The following is an 11,649-nucleotide window of genomic DNA, read 5'->3' as shown; positions in this document are numbered from 1 at the left end:
CCCAACTGATATATCAAGGTCTTTGTTTTGGGGAGGGTTTTTTTTCTTTACAGGATCCTTGGAACACAGGCTCATGGAGTACACAGTGTTTGTTCTTCAGCCTAACATCTGAACTCAAAACATAAAACAAGACAGATTAGAAACTTTATAAAAACAGCCAGGCTAGATCTGACACACTGATGACTAGCTTTCAAGGCACAAAACCTTTGACTGGAACATGTTCCTATCTGAGAGTATCCTAAAGCTCTATATTGCACCACAGTATCTTCAGATAGTTCACAATGGAGCTCCTCCTATTTTCACAAACCCAAGAAATTTCACCCATTGTATGGTATAATGGAAAAGGTGGTTTTTTTCCTCAAAGCTTTTACTACTGGTAAAATTTACTAATTGTAAATTACTACAATTTAAATAGCTTACTTACAAAAATAGGTAAATACCTATAACTTAAAGTTCAAACCTCTCCTTCTCTCCAATGGGCTAGAGAAGAATTTTTCTGTTGATGGCTACTGCCTACCATTTTCAAATTTTGGGAAATGCACCATTACTGATGCTTTTGAAAGTTCCTTAATAGACCGCACTGGGTGAGATCATTGCTCTTTAATATACTTAGACTTAAGACATAATTGTTTTTCTTTCCCTCTCTTCCAGGAGACACCCAAAGTGTGCAAATCTCAGCTGACACACATGCTAGCTATGTTGTCCAAATGCAAACTGATCATGCTGAAACACCAGAAAGGTGAAACATCCCATTTCTGCAGAGAGAAGCCCATATACTTACGTTCGCTGGAAAACACACAGACATTGGTTTCTCGTAGCTGTTCCAGAAGCAACTCCTTAACACGATTTCAGCTGCAGACTTCAGGCAAGCAAGCAGAACAATGAATGGACGAACAGATGGACCCGCGATGTCTTTGCTTAACCTATTACTGAGCGGCTGCAGAGCCAATCACGACCCGCAGAGCTCACAATTAGTTGGCCAGGCAGATGCAAGGCAACCTCCCCACCCTGCATCAGGTTCGGAGGTTTCTAAGATAAGCAAGTTGATGTCATTCTCAGGGTCTGCCCCGGGCAGCATGTGTATTAACGAGGGGTGTGCAGCAACAATAGGCCATACAAAAGAGACTAGCAGGCAGCTGCTGTATGAGAGCCAGAGTCATTAGGGAGCAGGCTGCCAACAAGAAACACCTGGCTTGGGCAGACTTCAGCTTCTCCTCATTGTTTCTAATTCATGAAACAAAGAAAAGAATTATTTTTAAGTAGTAAAAGTTGTGAGTTTCTATTAAAATATATCAGTCTTAAGGAATATAATCCCTTCTATGATGGAAACAAAAAGTTCTTTGCCAAGAAAAATATTAAAGAGAAATAAATTTATCAGTGGCTATTGTTGTCCCCTTTTCTTGTTAGCAAAATTAATCATAGTGGAATAAGGCACAAGGAGGTATGAAAGCAGCTAAACATTGAAATGTATGCAGAAATTGATTTCTGAATTTTCTGACACTTTTGTACATTAGTCAATAAATGCAACAAACCTGCATTTACACACAAGCCTAAGAGTACTTGTGGGTAATTTCAATGGAAGGTGAAAAGGATTAAACTAAACCAATGTAATATTAATATGTGGACTAATGGATATTTTTAAGCAGTGGCATTGAAACATTAGAGCACTTGACAGAGAGGAACTATGAACCACTCTATTGTTCTGGAGTCACTCGTATTTGTTTGCAACAGAACTTCTTTCCCTTCCTTCTCACAGATGTGTTCTTTTCTAGATGCCAAGATCTTTCCATCTCTTCGCAATGACCAAATATTTGAACAAAAGTCTGCAGCTAGGCTACAGCCAACTTTTTATTGTTTTTATTTTTACTGAAGGGAGCCACATAGAAACACAAACTCCAGTCCACACCTCCCCTCACTGCCCAACATTTCCAAGCCCTGCAACACAGGCATTTAGAAATACAACAGTAGCAAGGCTTGACACTTGATTAAAAAAAAGGTGGAGCACTATGGATTTCAAATAAGTTGCTCCTGCTGATAACTTCAGTGAAGACAGCTCAAGACAGAAAAGGAAGGGATTCTACATTCCACTATGTTCATCTGAATGACTACTAGAGAAGTGCATTTACTGAACTTCAGCATCATTACATGACTAAAAGCAATCCTGAGAACCACAGAGGCAGCTGTCCTTGTGAGGACAGGTGATCTGCTGGGAAATAGCTACTGTGATTTAAAGGAAGGAAAGAATGAGAATAGATTTTCAGAACTGTTTTGAGTAACTTCCCAAACTTTATGTGTATATTAAAGCAATTCTACACAGTAAATGAAATTACATACCATCATGCTGTTACACTGATGCATTTAACATGTGTCCAGATAGTAAGCTTCAAAGAAGAAACCCCAACTGCAGTTTCTCTGCGCTGTCCATTAAACACTGCTAAAAACAACTACTAACACTACTATTTTGGAGCTTTTAAGACAGAGGCAGGAGGAGGCTCCTCACTAATTTCTGGTACCACGAACATAAAGAGTGAGAGAAAGCTACCCACGAGCACAGTGGGACACCTGATCTCCAGCACTGGATTAAGCCTCTTTGCAAACAGTGAATAAAAGCAGTGATCTGAAAAAGCTAATCAGTCCCTGCTGTGGTATTTAGACTACTTCAGTTGCCAGTATTGGATAATGCTAAGCATATTAAAACTTCTGTAGGCAAAATAGGAAGCCAGTCCAGTTCACCTATGTCCAAGAACTGCCATTAAATGCAAGCAGGATCACTTGGCTATTTATTAGCTCAGCCAGGCACTTCTTTTGCAATAACAGAAAGGCTTGTGATGCAGAGGGCACATATGACACCCTTTACATACATCTGTAACACACTGAGAACTCTGTAGCACGTAAGTGGTGTACTTAGGGCTCTATAGGCACAACTAGGGCAAATGTGTGATCTGTCTTAGAAATCTGCCTTAAAAATAATGATGTAAGAGGTTCACTTGCAAAGACCTGCCCCCTCAATGTCTTCTACAGTAACTAAGAATACCATGTGTCCCTCCCCCAGCTCTCCAAGTGCTTGTCTTCAGGGAACCAGGGCTAAACTTCAGTTGCAGATTAATGTTTGTGCAAACACGATGCTGCAGCACTATGACCAAAATAAGAACAGATGAAATCTGAAGACGTATGTTATATTGCTTGAATTACAGAAGATATTCTAGCATGCTGCAGTTGCATGAATTAAGATGACATTTTCTAATTCCTCCTTGTGCACAACATCAATTACATAAACCTGCTCCCTGGTCTGGAAGCATCTTCTCAGCCCTTCTCTAAAAGAAGCTGGGTTGCCCAAGGTTTACAAAGTGCCAGATCAAGGAGAAGAGAAGTTTGCATGGAGACCTCATAGCAGCCTTCCAGTCTCTGAAGGGGCCTTCAGGGGAGCCAGAGAGGGACTCTTTGTTAGGAACGGCAGCAATACAACAAGGGCTATCTGGAAAGTCTTTGTCTCTTTATCTAAATATATGTGCTGTTTGTGCTCGTATAGATAACTGAACGTAATACTTGTAGGTTATCAGTTGACTTGTGTAAAAGATTTACAGTTTACCAATGTTTAAAGCCAGATTGGATGAGGCCTTGAGCAGCCTGGTCTAGTGGGGAGGGGTCCCTGCCCATGGCAGGGAGGGGGGGACTAGATGATCTATAAGGTCCATTTCAACCCCTAAAATTCTATGATCATCCTAGTAAATCATGCTTGCGATGACAGAAAAGCATTCATATTAAGGTTTAACTCGTACATGAGGCTTTCTCCTGGGAACAATGAGCTCAACAAGGACACCTTAGTATGACACAGTGTGGCTCTCCCATTACATCTGCAAAAAGCTACAGGAGCACCTCTAGAAGGTATACAGCATAAAAGGACAAAGTGAGTTCTACTGCTTGTGCTAAACCTACAAATCTAACAACTAGTTTGACAATTTCCTACTGCCACATCCAAACTACAAAGAGTAAGTTAAATCCAGTCACCAAAATACACAGCAAACCTAACAGCTTTTCAAATTTCTGGTCTTGCAAGATGAGTAAGCTATAAAAACCTACTTTTGCAGCTGTTAGGTATCAGACATTTTGTACAGTGCTTGCCAGGTCCCTAATGCCACTTGACTAAACAGCAGGCCAGCACAAAATCCTGAATTGTGTGGAGGTGATGGGACTGCATGGTGGAAGGAAATTTCTGAATAGCGTGCAGCAAGGTGATGGGAAGCTGCAGAGATGGAGAAACCAGGGTGAACATCTTGGTTTGGGCACGGGGTAGGAAGGAAAGTGTCTCCTCCCCCCATCCTGCTGCCCAGTTTGGTATGAAAAGCACACATGGCAGGATCAGAAAGACCAAAGGAGGGAGAGATGGAGCAGCTGGGAAATTCAGACAGCATAGGCTGAAGATATTAGGGAAGCATTACTTTAAAGGAGAAAAAAACCCAACAAACACTTCAAAAAAAAAAACCACAAAACAAAAACCAAACTAAAAAACTACAAAAAAAGGTGTTAGTTCCAGCCAAATCTTCTTGTTTCAAAACACACTGAAAACAAAGCCTGATTTAAAAGGAAATTATTTTTTATAAGCACACAAAACAGTAATTCTGTAACTCAAGAGGTATTATTGCAGCAATTAGAAAGGCAACTTGTCCCTTTAAAGTATTTAATTATCTTTTACTTCAGAATTTTATGCTAAGCCTCCAGTAATAAATGATGCGTTTGCAAGAATACACTACATAAGTTAAATTGATCACTTACCATTGCATTTAAGAAATATAAATGAAGGTTGTATGCTACATACAAAACTCACCACTGTGCCATTGCAAAATATCCTAAATTTACTGTTGGACTTGGGAGCTGCAAGGGAGAAGCTTATCTTTAAAATTATAACATGGCAATACAACAGAAATTCTTCTTTTCCAGTTAGTATGTGAAGAAAATATCTTATCTAGAACACTTCAAAGAAGTTTACCTAGTTTTGAGGAATGATAAGTGGTGCTTTAGATTGTGACTACACACAGTCACAAAAACAAATAAAACCCACCACTACCCTAGAGTCATACAATACATAAACAACCAATGAAAAGTGCCTAGAATTCAGAAAATGAACTGATACTATGATAAAGTTGAATAATATTTGCCTAGAGAATAACTAGCCCTTAAAAAAAGATTTTAAAATAAGGATCAACTGTATTTTCAAATGCAGTGTAATATGCACTTTCAAATGCATTAAAACAAAGCAGTGAAGAGTTCTTTCACTCCTTGAAAGAAGACTCATCTCTCTCTAGTTATCCTTAAAATTACAAAAGCAGAGATGTATTTTTCAGCAGGGCATCATCTTAAAAGAAGGCCAGAATGTCTACAATTACTGGTATAATCCCATTAGATCATCAGTATTGACTTCATGCAGGACTTGATCAAACCATGGCAACATTTACCGTGACATCAGCTAATGTTTTGAAGAGAAGAGGAAAACCCTAAGTTTTATCATAAGTAGTGATTATTTTTTGCTACCTACAGGTATAAACAGATCCAGTCTTTCCTTGTCTGTGGGCAGACAAAGGCAGTGACCATGAGCAGTTCATCATGACATGACAAGGTGCCTGTCTGCAGCTGCACAATTTGCCTACAATTGAAGCCCAACAGGTTTGAGCCACACCAGCCAACTACACAGAAAACATAAAGCAGCATTCAGCAACAGCAAAAAAACCCCAGCATCACCCACTAGTACTACACTGAGAAACAGCTTCAGAAATGAAATACATTTTCTGAAGCAGATTTCCATTTTGAAGGTAAATAATTTTGATCATGTGACAAAATAAAACCCCACTGTATTTACCTGAGAGAAGGATGAAAGTCATTGCCTCAGCATCATAACTTTAGATTGTTGTGTTGTTGTGCAGTTGTCCAGATTGCAGGCATGGATCCCTAAGCCAAGCTACTTCCACAGTATCACAGAATCACTGAGGTTGGAAGAGACTTCTGAAGGTCATCCACCCCAACTCCCCTGCTCCAGCAGGGCCACCAAGAGCCAGTTACCCAGACCCTGTCCAGACAGCATCAACATCTGCAAGGACAGAGACTCAACAACCTCCCTGGGCAGCCTGTGCCAGTGCTTGGTCATCCTCACATTAAAAAATGCATTTCCTGATGTTCAGAGGGAACCTCCCACGTTTCAGTCTGTGCCCATTGTTTCTGGTCCCGTCCCTGGGCACCACTGAAAAGAGCCTAGCTCTGTCTGCTTTGTACACACCCTTTGTATATTCATACACACTGATAACAAACCATGAGCCTTCTCTTCTCCAGGTAGAATAGTCCCAGCTGTCTCAGCCTTTCCTCCTAGGACAGATACTCCAGTCCCTTCATCACCTTTCTGGCCCTTTATTACTCACCCCAGTTTGTCCATGCTCGCCTGCACTGTGCAGCTCAGTGCTGGACAGAGCACTCCAAGTTTGTCTAACCAGTGCTGAGCAGAGGGGAAGGATCCTCTCCCTTGACCTGCTGCACCACCCCTTCTAACACAGCCCAGGACACTGCTGGCTACCTCTGCCACAATGACACATTACAGGTTTGAGGATTTTCCCATCTTTAAGTGGATTCTCCAACTCAAGTGTGGTTAAAACCCAGCACAAACATATACCAGGGCATGCACAGGCAGATGGCACGACCGCAGAAATCTTGTTTCCAAAGGCAGTAAGTTGCATGGACAGAAATTCTTGGGTTTTTGGGGGAACAGACATCCAAGAGCATTCCATCAAATGTGTCAGGAAAATGTTTGTTGGGGTTTTTTTCTAGGCACATAAGCAATGTGACCATTTCACAGTTTGACTGGTTAAGGTTCAATTTTGCAACTCTGGCTGTGTTCACAGTGGTAGATCCCTTCACCCCTTGTTCTGATACAGCCACATATAAGATACACCCCATTTGGTGAGGCTTCCTTTAGGATGAAGCCCTCAGCTATTGTTTCCTGTCCAAAAAGCCCCACTATTTCATTTTATTTAAAAATGCAAATATCAGGGAAAAATACAACTGCCACTAGCAACAACAGGTTGGTCCAATAGTTTTTTTTTAGCTTTCTTCAAAACTGCAATTAATAACATATCTTGTGATAGGGATGCAAGAGTACAAAAAGGAGTATAAAGAAAATTACCCAAATTTAAAACCCTTAAAGAAAAGACAACCAAAAGACCCGCGGGTTTGTCAAATTCCATTATATAGACACCAAAGGGTATATTGTGTTTTACGATAGCCAAGGAAACCCAAGAAAATTCAACCTGCAGTTTAGCTCCTTTGATGCTGGGCCTTCCAGCACTACTGGACAGTATTCAGGGCTCTGGAAGTCAGAAAACATTGAACCCCTTTGCCATGCACAAAGATAGCAGTTGAGCAACTGCTCTCATCAACACCAGGGAGGGCAGTGCGGAATGCACTGTCAATTCCTGTACCAAAGGGGAGAACAGTGCTTATTTTAAGATTATAGCTGGAGGGCACTCTGTTTAATTTCTTTATTTAATTTTATTATTTATGAATTGAAGCAGACACTGAGATACAAAGCATTCTAGGAAAAAGAAAAGAAAAAAGAAGAGTTTCCAGCAATACATACATGTTAGATTTGATCTCCTCCCACTTCCAGAATGAGTCACACCGTCTGGATGCTTTCTGAGCATGAAAATTTGAACTGTCTAATTAACTTTCTCTGTAACAATACTGGGAGGCCAGACAATGACTACAACTGTACAAAGTGTAGACCATCATGCTTAGCAAAGTACTTTTATTCAAATTTGTCCTGTCAGAAGAAAATCCTCTAACAAAACTAACACGGTTATGTTAAAAAGAAAACTATTCTCTTCATTTAAATACAAGTTTAAGAGACTTAACTAGTCAACCTAACATCTTTTATCTGTGCTACAGACTATTATTAAGAGTTTGAAAGGCTCATCAGAGGAAAATGGGCCTCTCAAACTGTCTAGCGACATGGCCAGGTTGTGTTTCAGGCCATGCTGCTGGCAATAGAGCTCCATAATCTTCAGGGTTCCTGGACAGAGTTCAAGGTGTTGGTTGGACTCTGTGTCACCCTAAATGGCTTCACAGTGTTATGCTTATTTGAGAGACAATTCCTGTGCCTGTACCACACGACTGCAGTTGTCCTTTTGGACTGGAGCCTTCTGCGAGAGAGCTGCCAGCAGCGGATTTTCTGCAAGACTTTCAGCCTTGCCATTTATTCTCTACTGGGATGAAAGAGCTTGAGAACATGTTAAGGTTAAATTTTTTACCTGGCTTTAGTCAGCTAGAGTCAGGGAAAATAGAGATGATCATATGGTTTGTCAGGACACACACAGTACATAACTCTTTCTTACTTTCTGAGGAAGCTATTAATAGACCTGACAAGCAGTAACAATAGCCAGATCTTACACAAAGTGGGTAAAAGAACAAACAGAAAGAAAATAGCTACACAGAAGTCTATCTTACTACTTGTCATTTTAGTATAGCTTTTCTTTAGATTTACTGTATCTCTGAAGTCAGGAGAGACCACCAGAAAGTCCCCACACTGAGCTGCATACACCAGCTTTGAAATCCTAATATCTTACATGTTAATAAGACAGCTTGCTCACTTTTGTTTAATAACCTAATACATCAAAGAGATAAGCCATGTTAGCGATTTCATATCATTTTTCTAGGTCTTCACAGTCTCAGAGTCATTTCATTCTGAGCTCAGAAGTTTGCATCTTTTAAAGTAGAAATTAATATCGAGGACCAAATCTTCTTATATGCATTTAGAAAGCCAGCTAGATTTTAGACATGTGAATTCATGCACAGATTTCTTCCTTAAGGCTAAAGTTTCGAGCCCCTTTGAGTCCTCAGAGCTCATGTTCTGCTTTTCAGAGTCCCACCTTGCCATGAAGTTAGATCTGATAATGACAAATGCAAATGGAAAGACTTCATTCAGAACTGGCGATGCTATTAATATTAATATTAAATAATTTAGCTTGGAAGGGATATCTGGAGGTCAGTTTGTCCAACAAGCTGCCACTTACAGAGGGTCAACTACAGTACATTGTTCAGTGTCTTTTCCAAGTCAACTTCTGAGCATCTCCAACACTAGAGATTCCACAACGTCCCCAAACACCTGCCCCAGTGTTCAAGTATCCTCATGGTGACGTTTTTCTTCACCTCCAGCCAGAATTTCTTTGCTGCAGCTTGCAACTGCTGTGTCTTTTTGCTACCTGCCTCCAAATAGAGTACATTGTTTTCTCCATACCCTCAAATTACACAGCTGTAGACAGCTGTATGATCCCTCTTAATCTTCTCTTAAATAAGGCTGAAAAAAATCAGCTCTCACAGTCTCTCCTTGTACACGATGTACTTCAGCCCCCTAATCACCCTGGTAGCCATCTACTAGACTTGCTCAAGTAAGTCAGTGCCTTTTCCTGCCCTTCAGAAATCAAAACTGGACACACTGCTCCATCGGTACAATCTCATCAGTGCCAGAAAGAGGTAAATGATCACTCCACTTGGCCCACGGGTGACACTCTTGCTAATACAGCCTATTTGGCCTTATTACCTATTTCTGCAACATCATCTTGCACTTATCAAAAGATGAGGCTTTACTTTCCACAAAAGGATTCCATGTCAGCAGATGAACTAAACCCTATTTACAATGCCCACTGGAGGCATCTGTTTTCAGTCTGCCCACTACAAACATTTTCTCATCAGAGCTCCCACAGGCACACTGATGAGTGTATCCAAGCTGCAGATGAGCAGTTCAAACTGCTCACAGAAGTATGCAATAAGAAACATCAGCCTTAAGATGAATACTTGTTTCACACTAATGAGTCTTCTTTTCTGAGGACTGTCTTGCAAGAGCTGTATGTATCAAAAGGGAACTGATTTGCAACATACTAACAAGTCTGACTGTCCAGACAACCAGACAACAAATCCAAAATTTAGCAAGGTGTCCCATGTGAACTGCTACCACAGCCTCACAAAACTTTGGAGCTGTCAGTTTTATGAAACAAAGCAGAGAGAAGACCATTTCCAAATACTGAACAAAACCTTATGGAGAGACCATGCATGATACCAACAGTTAAACTTCTCAAAGTCAAAGAACAATTATTCTTAGTCCTGAAAAAGACTAGCTGCATAATTCCACACTGAAAACAAACACTAAATCTCTGAGAGATCTGAAGTTTAGTTTCTCCTAATTCATCATGAAAGGGTGGTTTACCAAGTTTCATTTAAAAGTGATGGTCAATTCAGAGAAGGCGGCAAAGAGCTCACAAGAAAGTCGCAACTTTGAATGAGTCCTGGCATAAGGTCAAACTCCAGCTAGTGGGCACTACCTAAACACATCTATGAGCCACACAGTCTTGCTGGAACCAGATGAAAGTCACATCAATGTATGCATGATACCAGATGTTATTTTCTTCCACAACAGTTACAGTAAAAAGCTACTAACAAACAAGTGAACAAGTGGCTGGGGAAACAGCAGCTGAAAGAGAAAACTCTGATTTTAATCTTTCATCAGCAACCATGGGCTGTAGCTCAACAACTTCAAGAAACCAAGACTGCAATCCCAACAGTGACAGCTCCAAAAACTCTAAGGAGTCCAATTCACAACTCGGCAAGAGCAGCAAAAGCCCACTTGGCAGCCCAGCAAGAATGGCAGCACAAATCCCAGAAGCAGCTGCTGCAGAGACTTGTGAACCCAGGTGCACAGCCCTGGGCACTTGTACATCACAGCTCTTTCCTAGCCAGAACAAACCATTTCCAGAGGTGTACCTGGCATTACAAACAGCATGTATTGGAATTATTGCTAAAGGAAAAATCATCTGAAGTTTTCAAATTAGTTGAATGTTTTAAGGTGGAAATGCCTCAGGGGATGTTGCTACAAGCTATGAGGCTCTAAGACTCTCTACTAAGATAAAGTGGAGATCTCCATGGAAGTGCTTATGGCACCTTCTACAAGAGAACTGTCTCTCATCAAGGATGGGGCCACCCATTGATGCTGGAAAGATTAGATAACTCAGCAGTTCAAATATTAGCTTTCCAGATGACAAAGGATTGAAGAGATCTGTTGAGACTCAGGGCACCCCCTATAATGGTAACTAGGAAAGCACAAAGATTAATTAGATACCAGCTACTTATGCTAACAGTTTCAAGAACAAAAGGAGACTAGGGAAGTAGTTTCTGTTAAAGAAAAGTAGCTTCTGCTAAAGGAAGTGCAATCTGTCCCTTTTCCAGATGATCTCTGCCAAAACACAACATTTCACTAATGCTAAGATAAAAGGTCTAAGTCATAGCAAAAGAGAAATTTTCAGTTCATCACAAAACTTCAAAGTTGATGGGACTAATTCATTCATTTCACAACTTAACACATTACATTTTACAGCTCACAGGGGAGCATGGCCCACACAAATGGTCATTTATGAATGATCATGTGAGGTTTTCTCAATTAGCAAAGGGCTCCAGAATTTTACTCTTTAAGACTCTTCTTAGCCTCTGAGCTTTACCTTCTTGCAGCAAGCAGACTGCTTTATGGGTATTTGCAATAACCTGTGTCACATTTACTCAACACCTCCAGCTTCACTGATTCTCCAGTCTCTGGCACTCCTCTGCAATTTTCAACCACCTCCC

At 40.6% G+C, this 11,649-nt stretch overlaps 1 protein-coding gene across 1 annotated transcript in view; it reads right to left on the bottom strand.

Moving 5' to 3' along the window:
• Positions 1-859, bottom strand: part of ZC3H12C (zinc finger CCCH-type containing 12C) — a 22,691-nt gene extending 21,832 nt beyond the window's left edge. The window contains exon 1 of the mRNA XM_009083090.1: positions 782-859. Coding sequence (XP_009081338.1) covers positions 782-805 — 24 coding nt within the window. The 5' untranslated portion in view covers positions 806-859. The remainder of the gene's footprint in view (positions 1-781) is intronic.
• Between the last annotated feature and the right edge of the window lie 10,790 nt (positions 860-11,649).

This window comes from Acanthisitta chloris, unplaced genomic scaffold (genome assembly GCF_000695815.1).
Source record: "Acanthisitta chloris isolate BGI_N310 unplaced genomic scaffold, ASM69581v1 scaffold26819, whole genome shotgun sequence".
Classification (NCBI taxonomy): domain Eukaryota; kingdom Metazoa; phylum Chordata; class Aves; order Passeriformes; family Acanthisittidae; genus Acanthisitta; species Acanthisitta chloris.
Note: the sequence above shows the minus strand (reverse complement) of the source record. Positions and strands in the feature narration are given on the sequence as shown.